The 21,869-nt window shown below is 41.0% G+C and overlaps 1 protein-coding gene across 3 annotated transcripts in view; it reads right to left on the bottom strand.

Annotated features, from left to right (window-relative positions):
- LOC105452411 (beta-amyloid-like protein) overlaps window positions 1-15,805 on the bottom strand; it is a 49,572-nt gene extending 33,767 nt beyond the window's left edge. For all 3 annotated transcript variants that reach the window (XM_011693471.1, XM_011693473.1, XM_011693472.1), the window contains exon 1: window positions 15,372-15,805. In XM_011693471.1, the coding sequence (XP_011691773.1) occupies window positions 15,372-15,431 (60 nt within the window). In that variant the 5' untranslated portion in view covers window positions 15,432-15,805. The remainder of the gene's footprint in view (window positions 1-15,371) is intronic.
- Between the last annotated feature and the right edge of the window lie 6,064 nt (window positions 15,806-21,869).

Raw genomic sequence — 21,869 nt, 5'->3', positions numbered from 1 at the left:
CACGTTCGCCTCTCTCTATCTTTCTCCATTTCCAAATTCAACAGAGACGTTTAGACGTGTCGCTTCTATAACGGGTCGCGTTGTATACCAGGAAAGACTCGGGATTTCAGTTCACTTTGAAGTCGAGACGTGAATACATTTTTCAGGAGCCACTGCTACGGTTACCGTTGAGAATCGAGGATTTGCGCGCGGGTCCGCGTAAATAATGCAGGCGGAGCGGCAATAATCTAATAGCGATATACCCGTGTGTCACGAGAGACAGGGCCGAATCCCGCGCACGGGACGAATCCCCGCTCACGACATAAGCTTGACGTCAAAGGACGGCCGTCTATTTTTTAACCGTTAGAGAAAACGTACGATGCGGCAGCCTTTTCCGCCTGCTCGCGCGCGCGGCTTTCCTCACCGTCGTCATTCCTTCGCGGCCCGCGACACGGGGATCCCTATCTCGGGCTTCAATTTTTCCACGGCGACCAGGGGGAAAAAAAAGGAAAATAAGAAGAAAGAACGAAGAAACGGGCGACCCACTTCGGACGAATAATACGCCACGGCGACGGCGAGGTGTTTGACCTCGTCGTGGCAGCACCGCGTGCACTTCGCGATTTCCGCGACCGGTAATCGCCGCGGTTATTAACCCTACGGTAGCCGGTAGTCTCACAGAACGCCCTTTTCTTTTAAACACCGTTCAAATATAAGAAAGAAAGAAAGAAAGAATAAACCCTCGTTCACCGCTGTTCAGATAACAGATTTATGTAGTGAAAAGTGTGAAAACGCGATGCAAAAAAAAAAGAGTTTATAATATCGGTACTTATCAGTCAGTGCAAATCACGCTGCTACCGGAGGATTAAAACGTTTACTCTGCCGAGCTAACAAAGCGTTCTGTTCACGAAGAATGACTGTGATAATAACGTATATTCCTCGGAAAATATATGTCGGGATCAAATATAGTTCAATTATTCACAGCACGAATCCGCACTCATTTATCCTATACGCTGTGTTAACAAAAAGAGAAAGTAAAAAAAAAACGAAATATGAATTACGTTTATTGCAGAATTTGTTTATCGGATCTCTTAATAATTAATCTCTTTTTTCTATTTTTTTTCTGAAAATGTTTTTTCAGAAAAATGTATCTAACTTTTAAAAATTTAAACATGAATCAAGTTGTATATTTGCGACGCATATATGTATGTTGTATAAAAGAACAGAATATACTTTTCGAGTTACGCGGAATGTGTTATATCGCGGAATCCTCTAAAAGCAAACAAATCGCTTGCGAATATGAATATGTAGCAAAATAAAGATAAAATCTCTGAAACATGCATCTCCGCACAAAATGTCATAAAAGTCAAAAAAATATATACAAAAATGCTAAAAAGCAAGTGAAAAAATTAAATAAAACGTACAAAAGTCGCGACAATCAAATCAAGAATTGACTGCGTAACTTGAATGCTTGAGAAAATAATATAAATAAGGACAATTCTATATATATTCTCTATTACGCATCCTCAAAACGCAAATCCTCGGAATACCTTTGAGGTGTATAGGTACTGCGTTGTCTAATGCAATCTGTGCATCCCGGAGGGAGGTTCAATGATACTATTATTACGGCGTATATTCACGTTTACACGACGCTGCTGACGGAGTCGAAGGCGTAGGTGCCGATCATCTATGACTCCCATGACGTGTTAACAGGCGTTGCCGCGCGCGCGTTTTCCCCATGACGTAACGGACGTTATAAAAGTTGGCACCGACGACAAACCTGCCCTACCTCGAAGAATCGCGACGACCATTGTTCCGAGAAAGATGCGAGTTAGAAGATCGTGACACAGATCTGCAGACGGTGTGTGTGTTGCAACTGCGTGCAAACCACGCCTCCGCTTGCACTTCTGCGTCGCGCCGATACTTATATTTGCGTTTCGCGAGCAGATTTTATACCAGCTCCTGGTTTCCTTAGAATCGAATAGCATCTTTCGATAGCAGTACTAAGTGTCGGTCCACAAGTCCCGAAACACAATAAGCGTTGTAAGCCTTAAGCCGTAAGAAATGAACCAATCGCCATTGAATTTGAAGAGAATAATGGATTATGATTGGTCAATTTCTTACGACTTAAGGCAATCTTTATTACATCTATTGTGTTTCGGGACTAATAAAGATTTTAAGCCCTAAGCAGTAAAAAATAGACCAATCGTAGTCGAATATGAGGAGAATAATCGATTGTAATTGGTCAATATCTTACGGTGTAAGGTTTAACCTTTAAACCCCTATATCGGTCTCACAGACCGCTATTGAAACGTTACTTGTTAATTTTCTTATTTGTCACCATTTAAATATATTTTATTTCTATTGTATACAAGATTTTTTTGTTAACCCTCACATTAAAACATAGTTTTCTTTTTCCCCAAGTATTCAGGAAACATTCAGTTTTATTATAATTAACGTATAAAATTAGCGGGAGCATAATAGCGGTCTGTCAGACCGACATTGTGGTTAGTGTGATTTTTTTGGGCGTGGTGGTTTAAAGATTAAAGTCCTTATTGTGGACCGACACTACATTGAGAAAAAAACTGATTGCACGAACTCAATTTGTGTAGTTGTTTGATCCAATGATTGATTCAACAATTCTTTAGCACAAAGAAGGGTATAGTTCATTCATGTCAACCATCAAAATTTTTTTATCAAGAATTAACTAAACTAACTCAATTAAATTATTTTGTTCGAAATACTAATGGTATTTCTTTGTGTTTGCATACTATTTAGTTATTCATGAAGTACATAATATATTTGCTCAAATTCCAAGTATCAAACTGACTAAACGATGCTGATGGGGATAATAAATAATGTGTATTTTTAATCAAACAGTTGAGTTAAATACGATAAATAATTTTTGTTGAAACAAAATAGTTTAGTTAAAAAATAGGATTTTGTTTATAATAGCAACAAATTATTTTGTGTCTCGTAATAACGTTTAGTTGAACGTATCGGACTAAATATTTTGGTAAAATGAAACAAATTTTGCGTTTTTCAACAAATTTTTTTTCTCAGTGTAATACTCGTCTTTTACCATATCGCTACCATAGTAAATGATACACAAATGAAAGAACGCAAAACGGCCCGAAAGGATAGAGAGCTTCTTGTTACGAGCAAAATCGATTTGCGCGATAATATAAGAACTTTTAAATCTCTTCATTTTTAGTTACTCCGTGCAAGTTTGATGCACGCGAAATTTCTTACAGTTATACTTTGAAACATATAATACGCAACGTAAAGATTATGCACGTATTTGCTGCATACATATATCGACGAACTACGGAAACATACAGTCGATCGTAATCTCTCTCTGTTGTGGCACATGCTCTGTTTTGCTCTAGTTATTCATCGATCATAGCAAATATAGTGTGCACGTTTCGTGCGTTGAGAGGAGCTATAGCTGTTGCTGGTTGCGGCACTGAACTGCAAATAATTGAAAAATAGGACTGGACATTTACTCAAGAAAAGGTTGCTATCGCGAGTTCGAGTCGGCGCCCACAGAAATTATTTTATTCGAACTCATAAATTTTTCATAACAATAGCTAGAAACATGATAATATTCAATTGGACCGATAGAACGAGTATTCGGCGAATCCACGGTAACTCGTGATCGATATTCACGGTAACTCTGAAGATTTCATGTAACGTAAACGCTTCGAAGAGCTTCGAATCGTGTCTAATCGTGATAGCAGGACGATGCATTCTTGATCTAAATACTCGATGACATCTTCCTCCCTGAAGACACAATTCGCCGTATCGACGTCGGTATAACATCTTACAATGAGTTACAACGGCGGTGGTATGCGATAATTACAGCGACATTGTCTCCGTGGCGTAATAATGCGATGCGAAAAAGGAAGACAATAGTGTATCACATTGTCAGTTCCGTTCCTCTCTCGCGACTTTGAACCCGCGACATGCCGACATTGCCGACTGCATGCCGGAAGGAAGTTCGCAATTTTCTTTCTCGTTCGACCTTTAACGGAAAAGGTGAAAAGAGAGGAATGCCGACGAGAGGCGTGCTGGGAAACGCTTCCAACGCTCTCAAGCGTATGCGCGCGGGCAGACGAAAAAAAAAATACACGAAACATCGTGCTGCACGGCCGATAGGTAATCTTCGGGCGAGTCCCATATCCTAAATCTAATCGATTGTTTAAAACCGAAGCATTGTGTTGTCCGCAATGCAAACAATAGCGATATTTCTTTACGACATTAGTGGTGGGATTAACGCGCGCGCGCTTTACGTTTCAATGAATGACTCTCTCTGCACGTGAGGTGTTCCTTCGGCGAACACAATGGTCGCGACATCGCGTACCAGCTGCTTACGCGTTTTATGTAAGATACACTGTATTTAAGAGGATTTGTTTAATGCATTTACGGCGAATCTCGGACCGCAGACGAGGACTTAAGGAGCTTCCGACACACGCAACATTACATGCTATACAGACCCTTTCGGAATAAGCACCAAAAGTAGAAAGGCGCTGAGAGAAAGAGAAACAAGAGTGTACAAAAGGCGGAAGCCATAAAAATGCGGTTTCTCACAAAAAGAAAAACACGGTAAATAGAGAGGTGATGGTAACAAAGGAGGAACGGAGATGCAGAAGGCAGTAAGAAGAAAGATAGTGCAGGAACGGTAATACCGAAGGTAGAAAGTAGGCGTATATATAGAGGGAGAAAAGTACAGAAAACACACGGAGCAGAAAGGAGGTGAAAGTAATTATACAACAGCGTGGTGTATTTAGTTTCATGAATAAATTATGTACTCTTCGTGCAGTTTAACGAAATTAGCATACAACAGAACTTTTCATTTTCGAGTAAAATCAGATTGAAAGAATAATGACGTGATAACATAAATTATTCAAACAAAATTAAAATTGTAACTCAAGTCAAAATGCAATTGGATATTGAGAATATCGTTTAAGTATCACCGCACATATAGCGTTCCATTTCTATGCAATTTTTATTAACTAATGTTTAATTATTCTAATAGTCTACAAAAGATATAAGAGCATAATCAGCCCACATCTGTCGGTTCGATCGAAGACAAACTCGTACTGGCCTGATTTAAACAAAATTAAATCAAAAGAGAAAACATATTAAAAAATTATTCAAACACGCTATTAGTTTTTCAAGACGCGCCAGAAGATCGAATCCGTTAAATTATAATTGGGTCAATCTGAAACGATCGACAAGTTGAAGTCGATGGCTCTCAATGAGAGAGAGAGAGAGAGAGAGAGAGAGAGAGAGAGAGAGTTAAATTATTGACTTTCTCAATACAGTAGTAAGACATGAGCTGTAACATCAATAAATTACGAAATAGTTATTTATGTCTCTTCAAAGAAATAGAATGAGATAAAATAAGTATCAAAGAAATAAAATAAGAATAATATAAAAAAAAGTAAGATTCAAAGAAATAAAATAAGAATAATATAAAAAAAAGTAAGATTCAAAGAAATAAAATAAGAATAATATGAAAAAAAGTTAACGTAGCAATAAAAACATATAAACGAGAATAAAAAGGGTCGTTTTAAAATTCATTTCATAAAAGTAAAACTATATATAAACGAAAATAAAAAAGAAAATCTCTCTCAAAATTTATTTCGTCTGCTTCAAGGCAGATCTTTTTCGAGAACCGTCGAGACTCCACGCTTCGCGACAAATGAAAGGACCAAATTGGCTTCCACGTCTCGGGGTTTGATCAATCCGTGCCCGTCTCTCGGGGTGAGGATATCGATTCGGCTCTTTTAAATAAATGATACGCCGTCGTTTCTACTTACAGAATTGGCTCGCCCGACCGTTGCGCGACCGTTCCTGCGATTTATTAACGCAGCTTCGTTAATGGCCTTAAAGAATTAGCCGGCGACAGCTAACCTGGGCTGCGCAACGAGTCGCAACCTGAGGCCGCGCGAATGGTAGCTTTAAGCCGACAGGACGACGGTCTCTCTGGACGAGAAACGTTAAGGGGATTAAGCAAACTTCGTCGAGCAGATAACGACGATGCACGCCCAGTCGACGCGTTACGCGGCGCGCGTGGATGAACCTTGAAATCTACTTCAAATGTTGTAGACTTCAAGCACGCCGGGATCGAGGGCACTGCAGGTATCTCTGTCCTTTTGGAAATTTCAGCGAAGTCGCGCGCGAATATCGTGGATTAGCCGCGATCCAATCGTATTTATCATCGCCGAATGACGTTACGACTCTATATATACATTATCCTTTCGCTGCGCCTCGATTCATTCCTTTGCATCTTTCGCATTTGCGAATCACGTACTTTGCATCTCTTCCGCGAACTTCGGAAACGTGAACTTCTCGCACGTTCTCGGAAGTCTTCTTTTCAGTATCATTCCTGACGCCCCCCCGATTTTATTTTCGTTTTTCTATCAAACCAGCCACCTTCAAAATCGTTCTTAGATTCAGTTTAATTTAAAATAAATCCTATCAATATTTTGGAGAAAAATCGAGTGCATTTATTAGCGTTGACACAATACGCTTGTCGAAGAATCTGTTTTGAAAATATTTTCCGACGATGTCGTAATAACCTCTGTCGTATAATATATCAATTTTCGATAAAGTGCAAAGTAAAGAATGCACGTTCATAAATTCCATGCGCATACATCCGCGAAGTTACCGCAATCTGTTTCTTGTTAGCGCATAACGCATATATCCGTCGATAATCAATGAAGTTTGTTTAATTCTCTCTCGCGTAAAAACCATTTCGCATAAACGTCTACAGCGAGATACATTATATTCGCCATAAAGAAAATGTCGGAATCAGCGAAGAAAAGCTTCTCAGCCCTCGTAAATATCTGTGCAACGTCAATTTCGCGTTCGGTCAGAATGCTCGCGCCGGCTTTTGCAAGGTACGTTATAAAAGCGAGACCTCTCGTTTAACGACGCGTCGCTCGTAGCGATTCCATAAATAATTCTTTCTGACTGCAAAATGCGTTTCTCTGCTCCCCTCCCCGCCCGCCCCGTAATCTGGCCCGATTAATCACGGTTGCACGCGCAAGAGGTTCGTTCAAAGAAAACGCATTAAAAGCTATTTCAGCTGATTTCAAGAACTCGTTGCGGCACGCTTAACGCGGATTTGCCGTCTCTCCCTTTGGTGGTCTCCCTTTGGCTGCAACGCGCAGAAATTACATCGCTACACCTATGGATGTGCGAAGGCCCGTAAACGTTTGCGTCGCGGATTACGTCCGCGATTGCGAGTATAGTTCAGTGCTTTCTCGCGCCGCGCCAGCTTGAATAATGTGGGGCAGCACGGGTGAAGCTTTGAAATTTAAATCGTCGATGGCAGATGGTGAAACCGTATATCCCGCCCCGTACCGTATAGACCGCAGGAACAGTCGCAATAAAAAGATCGAGCGCGCGACAAGCACATATTTATTAATCGAATGCTGATACACGCCGACGGCCATTCTCATACATTTTAACAAGACACTGTTTTTGTGATATCTATTATAATACTTTCGAAAGAATCTCTCTAAAACTCAAGCTCAAGATTTTGAAGGGGCTACTTCCGACTTTGGTTATAGAATTCACAATAAATTCAGTATATTTCACCGTCAGCTTGATGCAAATTTAAAGGAATTTTAATAACAGTATAATTCTACTTTAATTTTTGTCGATATTTTGAAGTTCGATTTCGATAAATTGTGGAACCCGTAATAAATTACAGTATCTATTTACATATTATCGGCACATACTTGATACGAATTTCAAAGAATTTTAATAACAGATAACTCTACTTATAACTCTACTTATCGTTAGTTTATCAGTATTCGTTATCGAAATTTAATTCTCTATCACCTATTTTTCTTTACCTGTATAATTTCTAGCTTGATTTATCATCAATTATTGAAAGAGAATATTTATTATATTTATTCGTGCGGCTGCAATGTATTTTATTCTATTCTACTATTCTCTCTTCTCTCGAACTACACAGTATTCACTTAATAATGTGTGCTCTAAATTTTTCGGTGGATCTACTTTCAATCTTCATATATCACGACGATACCTTAGGCTGCGGATATTGAATCTCGGGATAGAGATTGCTAGGGACTAAGCAATTATCGTTTTCACTCTGCTTTCACCGGCCGAACGATCGTGTGGGTGAATTTTTCGCCCGGTTTCGGGCAGTTTCTCGTCGTCGCGCCGATTTTGCGTCGCCATTAGATTCGCGCACAATTAACGAGAGAGCGTGTGCGACAGTACAAATCACGTAATGCCATGGCGCGCGTGACGCACCTCAAATAATTAATAAATCGCTGGCGCAATCACTGCGCCGATGAATAAATTACGGTGCAATCAGCGCTCGATTCCTCTTGTTTGGTGTATCAGTTCCTCATTACTTTCATTACGATCGCCGATTTTTTTGCGTTTGTCGATACATACCGTAAGAGTTCAATGAAAAAACCGTCTCCCCCGAAATTAAAGCTTTCGCATGCCGCCGACGGTATAGGTAATTTCCAGCTTCGGTATGAAATTGTATGTCGGAATAAATTACGCGCCGCGCAGAAAGCACCGAGTCGAAATAAATTACACGTGTGTAGAATGAATCACGCGAATGCGGCGTGAGTAGTACCTCGTTCCTTCTGAGCTGAGAGTAGAAAAATTACATGGGAACAAGTAAAGTGGCTTGATGAAGTTTGACTCTGTAACCCCGGACTTCCTCTTTTACACATATTTTACATAAAAAGTACCACGGCGTCTTCTTATCTACATAGAATCTCATAATTTTCTCTAATGTCTCGTGCACCTCGCTTTTTTTCCGTAACATTAATTTAAAATATATATATTTTGCAAGAGAATATATTATAATACGTATTCAATAAAAAGAAATATCCATAAATATGCATAAATAATTAAAAGTCGAAATTGACCGTACCGTCGCGTCGTTTCTCTTATGGAGAAAGATTCGCTTTTTTTGGACCAAAAATATTGACTTTTTATGTCACATTCGCGATGAAAATTAAAAGTGAAAATGAACCCGACAGTTCTCTCCTGGAAATAACTCGGAGCGAGAAGACCCGATCCACGGATCAATGCCGCGAGTGCTACATGCGTACGTACTTTATCTATCACGCGACGTAGCATTGTAGACAGATTAAATGCATATTTTTCGTGTATACAAAATTCATCATCCGTACATCTCATATCTCGTTTCCGCTTGTCGATAGAAAGCACGCGTTTAGTCGTATTTACGATTTACGCGGATTTTTGTCCCGGCGTTTGGAGTTCACATTGTTTTTTTTTTCCTCCTGTCCTCCGTACAGCGTGCAAGCGAAAAGCTGTCAAAAGCGGTTGCGAGGTCGCTTTGAAAAGCACATGCTCGCGGATATTTTCGGTAAATTTTATCCTTCGCCGGTTTTCCCTTAATTCCACGCGCTCGTAATCATTTATATGTTAATTCCGCTTGAAATGGAAAAAAAGAACGCGGTGGTTGACATATTCGTAAGATATAATTTTTCCTTGAAAAAGCTCCGTACGCATACAAAGCCCGTGGTACTAAAAATCAAACGCGTTTGTGAAAAAATCTAACGTTTATACGATGTGGAATAAATGTAAACGCTCTTTTTTGTGTCTTTTCCTAAGTACATAAAATACAATTTAGAAAATCAACTTCTCTCTCCCCATTTCTCTCTAGATTTCTATTTGCGGCATTTAGCGGCCAAGATTTTTTAATATTATTTCAATAAAAGTCAATTCTATTTTTAATCTCTTAACCTTTAAAAAATACTAAATTAATATTGTATCGCTTTGTACTACAGCCCGTGGGCAGCCGAGATAATACGACGGCCTCAATTAAAATCGTTTCGAAAGTAATTAATCGTGGCAAACGTGACAGTCATTATTACCCCCGAGTTCCAGAAAACCATAACGTTCACGTAATACACACGTAATTCTATATAATTGCACAATTATATAAATATATTCACGTTTAATCTTCCTGGGTTAGATTGTTTTGTTGACTCGATTCTAATAAAAGCAGACGACTTGCTTTCGTTTACTCTCGCTGCAAAGTGCGGAGAAACTAAAATACGGACTGCTGCACTCTATATTATCCAGTTGTTTTCGTTTTCGAGAGACTGATTTTTCCGTGTAATAAACTGTTCGTACCAGTATCTCAAATACGCGTATCATAAATCGAGGCAATTTTGTGATGCATTAATTGCATAACACATTAGTTATATATTTGTTTGATGTTATATTAATATCAACAATCAATTTCCGGTTAATATTTGAGAATAACCGATAAAAACGAGATCTTTAAATAATCAAATAAAAAAGATGTCTCTCTCATAAAGTTATTTATCTTATCGCAAAATAATAATCTGCTAATAAGAATTTAAATACCGTACGATATATTTATATCAACTTTATTTAGTTTTTAAAAATATTGTCTTATATTTTATACACTAGGTCAAGCTTTTTTTAACACGCGCATTTTATATTGCGCCCAGTTAAGAGAATTCTTTTGCATTGTCTGATAAATATATATTTTTTAGAACTTTCTCTCTCTCAGACTTTTTTGCATTTCATATTTAAAGTGTATAGTTTTGCGATATTTTGCACAGCCTCGTTTTCATGCAAATAATCATCTTGAGAGTAATCTGAGGTTTTACCATCTCTCTAATTCAAGTCAAAGAGACGATGCTTCCGACATTCCTCTTTTGACACACAGCGCAGCTTTGTAAGGTAGAATTACACATGCAATTAGACGCTAAACGTTGCGAGAATAGATTTAGAATGGATGAATTCAAGTGCAATATTAAATTGAATTCTAACATAGAATTATATATGTAAATTAATCGTTGCGACGCTTTTGCACGCATCCTGTTATGTTACGCCATTAATATACTGAGCAAATTGGATATCGCGATAATTTGTGCGCGCGTAAAGGAAACGGAGAAACTTGCTTTGAAAAACGTAAATTATATCACACAAAACAAAATATGTAATAAAGGTGAATTACAATAACGATATCAACCGCAGAAAGGAAAAATTACCTGATAATAATATACGATAGTCGATATATAATAATTTAATAATTTAATTGAAATTCACGAATTTCTGTGTTTCACACAATAATACAAATTCAAATAGAATCAGAGAAATCGTAATATATACATACATACATACACACATATATACATATATGAAGACTTCATAAGATGGAAATTACAAAGGATGATATTAATTTTTCTTATTCCTTATTCCTAACGCAAACTCGCTGTTATTGACTGACTATTCAACAGTCATTTAATTTTTATTGAAAAAAAAATGTAAATAATGTATTTTCAATCGAAATGTTTTTTAATAATACATATAGTGCGATGTTTTAATCAATTTATTCAACAATTAGAATAAATTGTATAAAACCTCACACTATATGTATTATTAAAAAATATTTCAATTGAAAATACATTATTTACATTTTTTTCAATAAAAATTAAATGATTGTTGAATAGTCAGTCAATAACGGCGAGTCTACGTTACATAAGGAATAAGAAAAATTAATATCATTCTTTGTAATTTCCATCTTATGAAGTCGCCTTCGTAATATAAAATTGAATCTTTTTTTTCGCACGGTTACTCCAAAATTACTAGAAGATGATACTAAAATGCTAATCATATACGACACGCGCGGTTCGTCCGCTGTTATGCACTTGCTTGAAAAACCTCTTTTACATGACATGACATAAGTCATCTGGCACACACACACACACACACACACACTGTAACCAACCGCAACGTAATTCCCACCCGTGATCCGCGCTAATAACTTAGCGTTACAGAATTTTTCGTCGCCACATGTACCCAGCTTAAAATAATTTTTGTTCTCTTTCAAGAAAGTGCACATCGAAGTTATGAAAAACTTTAAAATTTTCAGGATATTTTCATTAAGAAAACGTTTATTCTACATCAATTATAAATTGCCTCACGAAAATATTCGTCCAAGCAATTTTCGGATACTTTGCGCAATAAAATGAAACAATCTAAATTCACCGCATTAAATGCCGGTAATTTAATGAAAGAGAGCTCCACGGCAATCTCTCGCAATTTTTCAAAGATTATAATCGTGCGTCTGTATAAAAAAAAAACCGTGCAACGAGGCGCGGAAATAGAGAATATCAAATAGCAGATGTTTCCGATAGCGAAAGCGATTGAAAATCTCGCATCGCTATCGAATGCTTTTAAATGAATTCCTCTTTTTTTCCTCGACAAAAAGGCCTGTTTACAGCGATACGCCATATATGCGTCAATATAACAAGTTGGATGCACGCATGGCCGCGTGCGTGAAACGGGCGTGACACCACCACCAGGCATATGCGAGATATTAATGCGATGACGATCACTTTTGCCTCGTGACTGATTTAAATGACGCTTTTAAATGGCCGGAGCAGATTTAAATGGCGACGCAGCAGCGTTGGAGTATCGGAAAAATTAACCGTCGCCCGGTACGCACAGCTGGAGTAATAAAACCGAGAGAATGGATTTTACTCGTGATTAAATAAAGGAAGTCGATAGTATCGACCCCCTCCCCCTTCCCCCCGCGTGTACGCGAGCGGATTATTTATTGCACGCGGAAGATACGCCTCGAATGACAAAGCCGCGATCCTAAATTTTCGTGAGTTAATATCGCTAATGCCGTCATCAGAACGCCCACGTCCGAATTATATACGGCATGACAAACCCCCCCAAATTTCCGTGAGCGCGAATTAATTTCCAGTTATGGAAACCGACTCCGTTAATTTACGGTGCAACACGCGAAGCCTAAATTTTCACGTTACCTCAGTTAGTATTATTTGCATTGCTATCGGAGATCTCTCATTAAATTAATACACGGCCCGCGGACGCGTTATGATTTAGAAAAATTCACGCGTGCCAATATCGCGCTATTATTAATTCATTAACTATTATTATATTATCACCGTTATTGAAACGCCCCACATTGAATTCTATATCGCGCGACATGCCCCAAACTTCCATGGGAGTATAATTCATACCGTCTCTGTGAAACGCCCCTGTTAATTTACGGTGCGACCAACGTGAATTTGAGTTATACGTCACGTAGCGACGACGTGCGCGAAGCACGAAATTACACACGCGGATTAACTGTAAATTTTTGCCGCAAGTTGAGTTAATCGCGAGATGGTCACCGGCATTAGAGGTCGGGCTATACATGCGGTCGGACGACGAATGTTGCGCGTTGTAGTTAAAAAGCGCTTCTCCCGCGTATCGAATCGCGGTTTCATTATGCTAGATGCGCAATTAACGCCTCACCCCCCACCCCCCCGCGCGAACCCGCTGAACGTAATGGTCCGACGACCGCGTCCGTGGGTGTAGATCATTTTCGAATTATAAGGGATCGATTTCGGTGGGACCCAGGCGATACGGTCGCGATTACGCAAATGGTTTGTTATATTAATGCCGTTCGTAGCGATGTTTTATCGCGCGTTACACAGAAGTGGTCGCTTTCAAAACTACATTATTGTTACACGGGGCACTGTTAATTATTACCGAGGGTAATGGGACGATATTAATAGAGATGCGCGGTTACGGCCGGTCGGTCGCAACGGGAGGGAATTGCGCACAGATCGGAAAGAAAAACGAATTAAATCGCGCGCCGGTGAATCGATGAGTGAATCGCTCCTGATTTTCAGAATGAGATCGGCGCGAAACGCGAAAGAAAAATATCCTTGACGTGCGGCTGCGGCAAAAAAATGCGGCGAGGCTATAATTCAATTACAAATATCCTCCTCGCAGCCTTTAACTGCATTTACAGAAAGAAGCGTCAATTAATTCTCTACTGCAGCGTGTCGCTTTCACGTAACAAGCCAAGTATACAACAAAAAGCAAAAACAAATCACGACTCTTTAATGAGATCTGGCATTTACAGCGTCTCTCCCTTTCTCTTCCCTCCCCCCCCCCTCTCTCTCTCTCTCTCTCTCTCTTATCTATCTATCTATCTCTGTCTGTCTCTGTCTATTTTTTGTAATATTCAATTTTTGCGAATCGCAATATCACTATGAAAAATGTATGACTGAAACGTGTTTTTATATCCATGGTAGAAGCTCGCGCAGCAATTTCTGTCTTTCAGCCTCGAATGAATCGTTCTAAAATAATGATAAAAGAGACGTGCAGCACGGAGAGAGAGAGTCAAATCGATCGGTATATCGAGGACTTCGAGTCGCTTCTTTACACGGCCCACGGTCTCTCACCACCCACACCGAATGCCTACACGCGCACACACATACGCACATGCATGCACGCACACATACACACATATACACGCGCGCGCGGAGGGCACGGGCGTGTTAAAATTTCCATGGACGATGAACGTCCAGCGTCGCGTGTGTGCCTCTTTGCGCCATCGGAGCCCCGGAGTTTCAGAAGAGAACCCATGAGACTTGCGGCACTAGGCGGAAAATATGCGGTTCGAGTCAAACTGCGAAAACGTGAAACCGCGTTTTGCCTCGCGTTTTATATCGCGCTCCCCGACGTTACAGCCGCTATAAATATTGGCTCGATATACAATTGCGCCTCGAAACGATCACGTTAGCCCTTCTTTCACGCTATTTGCGACTTTATAATACAGAGTCCCGCTCTCGTTGAGTGCAATCGATTTTATTTTCCGATGTTATATCGAAACCGGACTTTTTCTAAACTCGGACATTCTTAAAAATGCGTTTTACGATATTCGCAAGGATTACGCTTCCCGTAAAATGAATGAAGTGAAATACCAAGTAAATCATAATAATGTACCAAATAAATATTGCATCGATAATTTCTTTATGTCAAGTCCTCTGACACAATTAAAAAGACCGTACGGAGTAAGGATTTTTTATGCGTGTTACGTGATCTTCGTAAATTTCGCGAAACAGGGACCGGAATTTAAGAGCAGGTGCTATGTGCCGATCGGCATCACGGTCATTGATCGGGGGCCGTTTGACAGCCGCCATGGCAGAGCGGGCCGGGATCGCGCGGCGGCGGAGTGCGGAGTACGTCGGCACGTTGATTTTCGGAGCGAAGGGAAAAGCGGAGTTCGCGGCACACTACATACATCGATCGCGCGCGGTCGGAGGCGCCTTGCTGCGCCTGACATTTCCCTGGCTCTCAAGGGTGAAAGCGTCGCGTGAGCTCGACGAGGAAGCGAGCTCGCTGTCGCCGCGGATATACGTCCGTTCGCGACTCCAACTCCACCGCTTGTGCCGGTGAGGAAAAGTACGAGAACGAAAATGAACGCGAGAAAAAAAGAAAAAATGAGAGAGAGAGAGAGAGAGACAGAGAGTGTGAGATGTGCTCCGAGAGGAACACGGAGGAATGTGATATGGGATTCTTACCTGTACCCGGCAGACCGACAGGACGCCGAGTAGCGCGGCCAGCGCCAGCATCCCCTTCATCCTCTTCTTCCTCTTCCCGGCCCACTTACGATCCCACGATTCACGTTCGAGTGTGTCCGCTCCGAAGGTACCTGGCGAATTCTCTCGCGGTAGGATCCTTCTCTCTCTCTCCTTCGCCCCGAACTCCCTTCCGCCTCTCTGCCCGCGGACGCGATGAGCGCCGACGTGCGTAGCACGCAACTTTCGTCGTGTGCCGACGAGCGAAACGGCACGGTACGGCAATCGACTCGTCGTTTACTCGTCCGTATATATGATACTTATATATGCGCGGTCCCGAGATCTGCGGCGCGGCGCGATACACCCGTGTCGCGATACCACCGAGAGCGCAGCGTACTACTGCTGTCCGCCGCCGCTGGGTGGGTCGCTCGCTCGCTCGCCTCGCTCGCGAAGCAAGATGGCGGCGCGCGTCGGCCGGTGTTAACGCCGCCGTCCGCCACCCCGCCGACCAATCGCTGCGCGGCCGCCCGCTCGCCGGCGCATTCACATGCGCGCCGCGGCCAGTCGATAATGTGGCGGGAACGCCGCGGGTTCAAACGCGGCGCGACGCGACGCGGCTCACGCTTCGCCGGGGCCGCGCGACTTTCGCGATTCGATTAGGCAATTAACGCGCGGACCGCCGCGAGGATTTCAATTAACTCGGTCAATGCCTAACCGGTATGCTCGATGTTGCGGCTAAATAAACACGCCTCGTGACAAATGTATGCGCTTAATTTTAATTTTAATTTCTCTCTTTTATATCTTCTTTAACAGATGTACGATCGACAGTTTGTCCGATTCGCTCGATTCTCGACGAGAAGAAGTGCGTCTGTTATTCCGGGATAGAAAAATCTTTAAAAAAACATACTCGTAAAATGTACAACAAGAGAACAAATCGTAGGTAAATATGACAGATATTATTTTAATTATTGAAAAACTCTTGCGCTGTAGAGATATCGATAATATTATGTAATACAATGCGATTCCGTATATTTCTAGCAATCGGATGATGCTTAATTGCGATAGTCAGCTTGCCATAGTCGTTATCGTTTTTTCAATAAAACTAATAAACGCCAATGTCCCTTAATCGAAGAATTCGATTTCGCGAGAAGATAATAGGATATATTATACGATAGATGGGAAATTTTGTATAAGTATTAATTATACAATTTTATTCTTCAATCCCATTCTTTCTCCTTTATTCCAATAGAATTATTTTTCCAGATTATACTTCTGTATATGGTTTCATATTTTTCTACTATAATATTGTGAAAACATTGAAAATTGATATTGGAAATTGACGTTGAATCCCAGCTCGCGTTGGGATTAAACGTAAATTTTAATATACAATTTCCCGATTCGTATACGTTCGAGATCTTTGATTTGTTTGGACTTTGACATTCATTACTGATGTCCCGTTTATCGTTAAATTATTCGACGTTCAAGTAGCGCGATGCGATGCATGCGTTTAAATGAGTTATTTATTTGTGGTTCTAAATTACGGAGGCGTAAGGGACCGCAAAGCGTTATTGTCTGAATTACAGAAATCTCCGAATTTCGTATAGGTCCGCATATATACCCCGGCGAAATATTTCCAAATAGAATTATTACCAACTTTGTTTCCTGCGTAATTGGAGCGATTCCCGAAATAACATTGTTGTGCCTGCGCCACGCCACTTTTCAAACTTTATGGGAATTAATAAAAGCATTGGTTTGACAAAATATATTTAACAAAGTGGTCATTGCATCTAGTAACATTTTAATAACCCGCGGTATTTGTATATTTATTTCGGTATATAAACAACGTATACACGCATTATTTAAATTTATTTCTAATTCTAAACGAGAGAACTCTTTCATGATTAATCGTAGGACTTTATTATAAAATTGTATAAATACTAATCGTTTTTATTTAAAAAAAAACCATGGTTTGGCCTACCTTGATTAACGCGCCGCATGTTTCATTTGCATTCCCGACAAAAAAGGCAACGTTCTGCGATTCCAGTGTAATTTGAGAACTGAGTAGTGCGCGAATCGAGATTTATCCCGAGATCGTAAAAATGAGAGACGCGACTCCTTTTGCCAATTAAAGAAGCTTTCCGTCCCCTATGCCGGAGGATGTCGGAAGAACCGATCCCGGCCAATGGCAGTCGATGAAGAAGTGAGAGTCCGCTGCAGTGAATTGATCTTCTCCTTGTACCTACCTATATGCAAGAAATCGAGACGATTCAGCGGGAAGGGGAACGACGAGGGAGGAACAGAACGGACGGAAATGGATGACGAAGACAAAGGGGAGACAGGGAGCCGCGGGAAGGAAGGGTGGGAGGCTGCTGCAGTGGAGCAGAAGTTGAAATGTCTGCATCCATGACAAAATCAACAACCTGTAGATACGGACTCTCCCGGCAGCCGCTGCAGTCGCGACGGCAATAAGAGGTAACAAAGAAATCATGTTACCGCTCTATATGGAGCACCACTCCGAGGGGAGTAAAGGAGCGACGACGAGGCACCCGTGCAAATATACCTCCGCCGAGACACCGAGGGATCACGTGTGCGCGACTTGCGAGCTTCTCGCAGGAGATACTCCCTTTAGTAGAGGGAATGTTTTGTTCGACGTGCAGCGGCGGCGACCCGCGCCGCGTCGAGACGGAAGTCGTTTCCTCCGAGACGACGGCGAAAAGTCCTCGATTCCCGTCACATCTCCTTAAATTCACGCTCCTTGCACGCCGCTCGCGTTTGTTATCAACCAGATACCTTAACGGAATTTCCTCCACCCCTCCTCCCCCGTAACAGGAAGAGATTTCCTCTTCGTAAAAATGCTGCGCGTTAACGGTTCATCCGAGTTAAAACCGATTACTGCAGGATACGTCAGCTTCCAAATTTTGAGCCGCGGGAGACCAGAATTGATTAAAACATTTCGGTTCTTTCGAATTTTATGTTTGTTAAATATTATACTACCTCGCGGCTTTAGTTATCGAAATATTTAATTCTGTGCCAAGGGGAACAGCAAAGAGAATGGGCGAATTATAAATTCTGCCGCGCATTTGGAATCTATTCCAGTTATCAAATGCGTTTATTGTTATTGCGGTTATTGTATAGAATAACTGTATACAGTATAGTACAATCTGGCATATTACAATATTCCAGAAAGAGCGATAGTTTATCGCCAATTAGAATTATTTTATTTAGATTTCCGCTGCAACACGAAACACAAATCCCTATAAAGCAGTGCTCGGAAATGGCGCATTACAATAGCGCGTGGCGTTCTCTCTCTCTCTCTCTTCCTCTCTCTCTCTTTCTCCCCGCTAATTTATATTAAAATATAATTTAACATTACGGTCAGTCAACTTTGAGCGTTAACGAAAAGTGCAATCCGCCAAAGAATAATTTTTTAAATGTACAACATTGTAAGCTCGGATTTATTTTCACAATTCTTGCTTTACAAGTTAAAAATGACATTCGTACAGAAATACACGTCTGCTCGAAAAATTGCGTATGATAATCCAGCGGTTGGATTTAAAGTGTAAATTTTTAATTCCCTTTTTTATGGCTTTTTTCATATATTCTCCTTTGTTATATTATGCATTTATATTGTTTTTATATTCCCCGCGACTTACGAACGGTCATTAATTAAACGACCATCACATTTGTGCGAATAGCTGACAATTACTCGACCGCGATCACCTATCTCCTAAATTTTTTTTGCAAAACGCGGTTAAATAAACATAACGTTGTTTACAGCGGTTGTAACCGAAAAAAACGATGTTTGTAGTCGATCCCCTCGTGCGTAACTACATGCAATCGTTACAACACATCGTTGGTTACGGTAATTGGCTCCGCGCGTCGAAATAGTAATTTTGCCATTCGATGTATCGCATTCGCGGAGCTGCGTTGCGATATGCGACGCTGAAATAATACGCTAACGCGGCCGCGGGGAATCCCGCGCGTTTCAGAATCAATTACGAGCTCACGAATTGTGGCACGGTTTTTATTTTCTGCTTTTTTTTCCTCTCCTCCCCTCTCTCTCTCTCTTTTTCCGTATAATATCTCACGCTAATGGAAAGTATGCTGGAGAGAAAGAGAGAGGAAGAGAGAGGACGTGCCCCAATACCGTTCCCTCGACGATAATTATCGAGTCGTGAAGACGGCCGCGAGTCTTCAAAGACCGCGGTGTTTCGAAATTGCGGTTTCTTGAAGGGGCCGAACTTCGTGATGAAAGCGGAAAAGGTATAGCGAAACAAGAGTAGAAAGGGTCGTCGCCGCCACCGTCACCGCTGCCGCGCGCGCAAAGTAACGCATTAAGTTCCGAACCGGGTGGTCCGTTCTCCTCCTCGCAACAGCGCGGCCATTTTTCAGTGATAACACCGCCAGGGCCGTCCTTGCGATAAAACGCGGCGAACAATCCGCGATATCTTCCAACGCGGACAAATGGAGCAGGTGCCATACGGATCCGCCCCAGATAACGAGGGCCCCATCGCGAGCGATGTAAAGGAATATTATATGCTTGTTTCTTCTGTTGCTCACCATCTGCCCAATATCTTCCTCATTTTAATTACAGGACTAAAACCTTATTTATTTATATAATAAGTCACTTGATTAATAGATATCTCTCATTAACTTGAAGATAAAGAGAAAAAATGTAAAAATATAATGAAGGAACATAGATTTAATATATGTATACATATATATATACATATACTATATTATTATATATATTATAATAATATAATATATAATAATATATAATATATTATAATATATATATTGTTAAATTTAAAATTAAATCTTAATCTTCTATATGAGACAAGTTTTCACGCGGTTATATTCCTTCTTTATTTCTTCACCGTATCTGTAAACAGCGTAAACTATCAAAAATAACGTAATGAGTAACGTGTAAGCAAATTAATATCTTCTAAAATCTAAATACTACATAACTTAATGTGAATTAAGATATGCAATTTTACTAATACATTTCAATCGTAAGCAAGAGATCGCAAATCTAACATAAGCAAGAACGTCTTATAAAAAATTACAAAAGTGCAGGATTAAATCATTATAGAATATAAAAGTCAAGTGTGTGTGAAGATCAATTTAGATATCACATGCTACAAACACATGGAAATAGTTTCTTGTTTTAACCCTGGCAATAAAAAAGTGACAGAATCTGTGAGGTATATTCTTTTTTCACCTGTACATAATCGAAAAATAAATCTGAACACACCGAAGTTATAGGCTTCAATATTTGGCTCAAAAATTCACAGCGGAACGAGTTCACAGATTTCAAACGAAAAAAAAAAACTAACTGAAAAGAAAGCAATTTTTTGTTTTACCGTACTTCGTTATAAACGTCGGCAGTCAATTCCGCAGTGTGAAAGAGCATAAGACAAGTGAGAGAGAAAGAGAGAGGTAGAAAAGAATGTGATTATAATATTCAAAATTAAATTAATAGATGTATACATCCAAATCACATTTTTTTTACAGAAAGTTCAGATAAGCGTGAAGAGAGCCACGCTTCTGGAAAATTGAATTCTTTTGAAATTTCCGCCAGGATCAGAGAATCCTCGTCACCCGACTCGCGCGAACTCGCCCCCTCCCCCTCCCCCTCTCCCGCTCACTCGCGCGAGCGGATCGACATCAAGCGAGCGCCAACAACTCTCTTGTCTTTGGCCTTTTTCGGCAGGCACATGAAAATGCATGAGTAGGTAGCCTTGGCCCGTGTGCCTTCGCCCGTGTGTCGGGCACCGTAGCCGTACTGGTTACCCTGGAAACGGTATCGATTTCAACCCTCAGCTATGCAGTAGGAAACCAGCACCAGCACCATGGGGGTCTCTTCACCCTGAGTTTCGACGAGGCGCACGGAGCCCGTTTCGACAACCCGATTACAAGGGCCCCTTGTCTCTCTGTCTCTCTCTCTTCTCCCCCCCCCTCTCCCCGCTCGCGACGCCGCTCTTTCTCTCTTGTCCTGGCCCTTCGAGGGTTTGTCCTAGGACCTAGCAATGAACGCTTTTCTCTCTCTCCTCCCCTCCCCCCCCCTCTCTCGCTCTCTCTCTCTCTCGTTCTCTCTTTCTCTCGCCTCCTATCGCTAGTCTCTGTTTCGCTAATTTACGAAGCACCGTATGCACCACCCGGCCCGATTGCTCGGCCCGAAAGTTATTATTAGCGCACCGCAAACTGCAAATAGCCCCTCGATCCTCGTAGTAGATGATGGATTTGCGGATCTTCCTAATTACATGTGGATTGCATTATCGTGGCGCGAGAGAGTGTCGGCCCTGTGCGAGTATAATTGGAATATTCAGTCGAGATTATCGATGGGCCCGCCGCGATTGTGTGCGATGATAGTGCTCGGAGTGGTAATAGTGATCATTGAAGATTTAGAGTAAATACAGTTTAAGTAAATAACGAGATAACGGCATGGGCGTCCGCAAGAGAGGGAAAGGGGCAAGGAGGGGCATTTGCCCTCCCCCC

This window comes from Wasmannia auropunctata, unplaced genomic scaffold (assembly GCF_000956235.1).
Source record: "Wasmannia auropunctata unplaced genomic scaffold, wasmannia.A_1.0 LD336032.1, whole genome shotgun sequence".
NCBI lineage: Eukaryota > Metazoa > Arthropoda > Insecta > Hymenoptera > Formicidae > Wasmannia > Wasmannia auropunctata.
The sequence above is the reverse complement of the archived record's forward strand: the minus strand, read 5'-3'. Positions and strand labels throughout refer to the sequence as shown.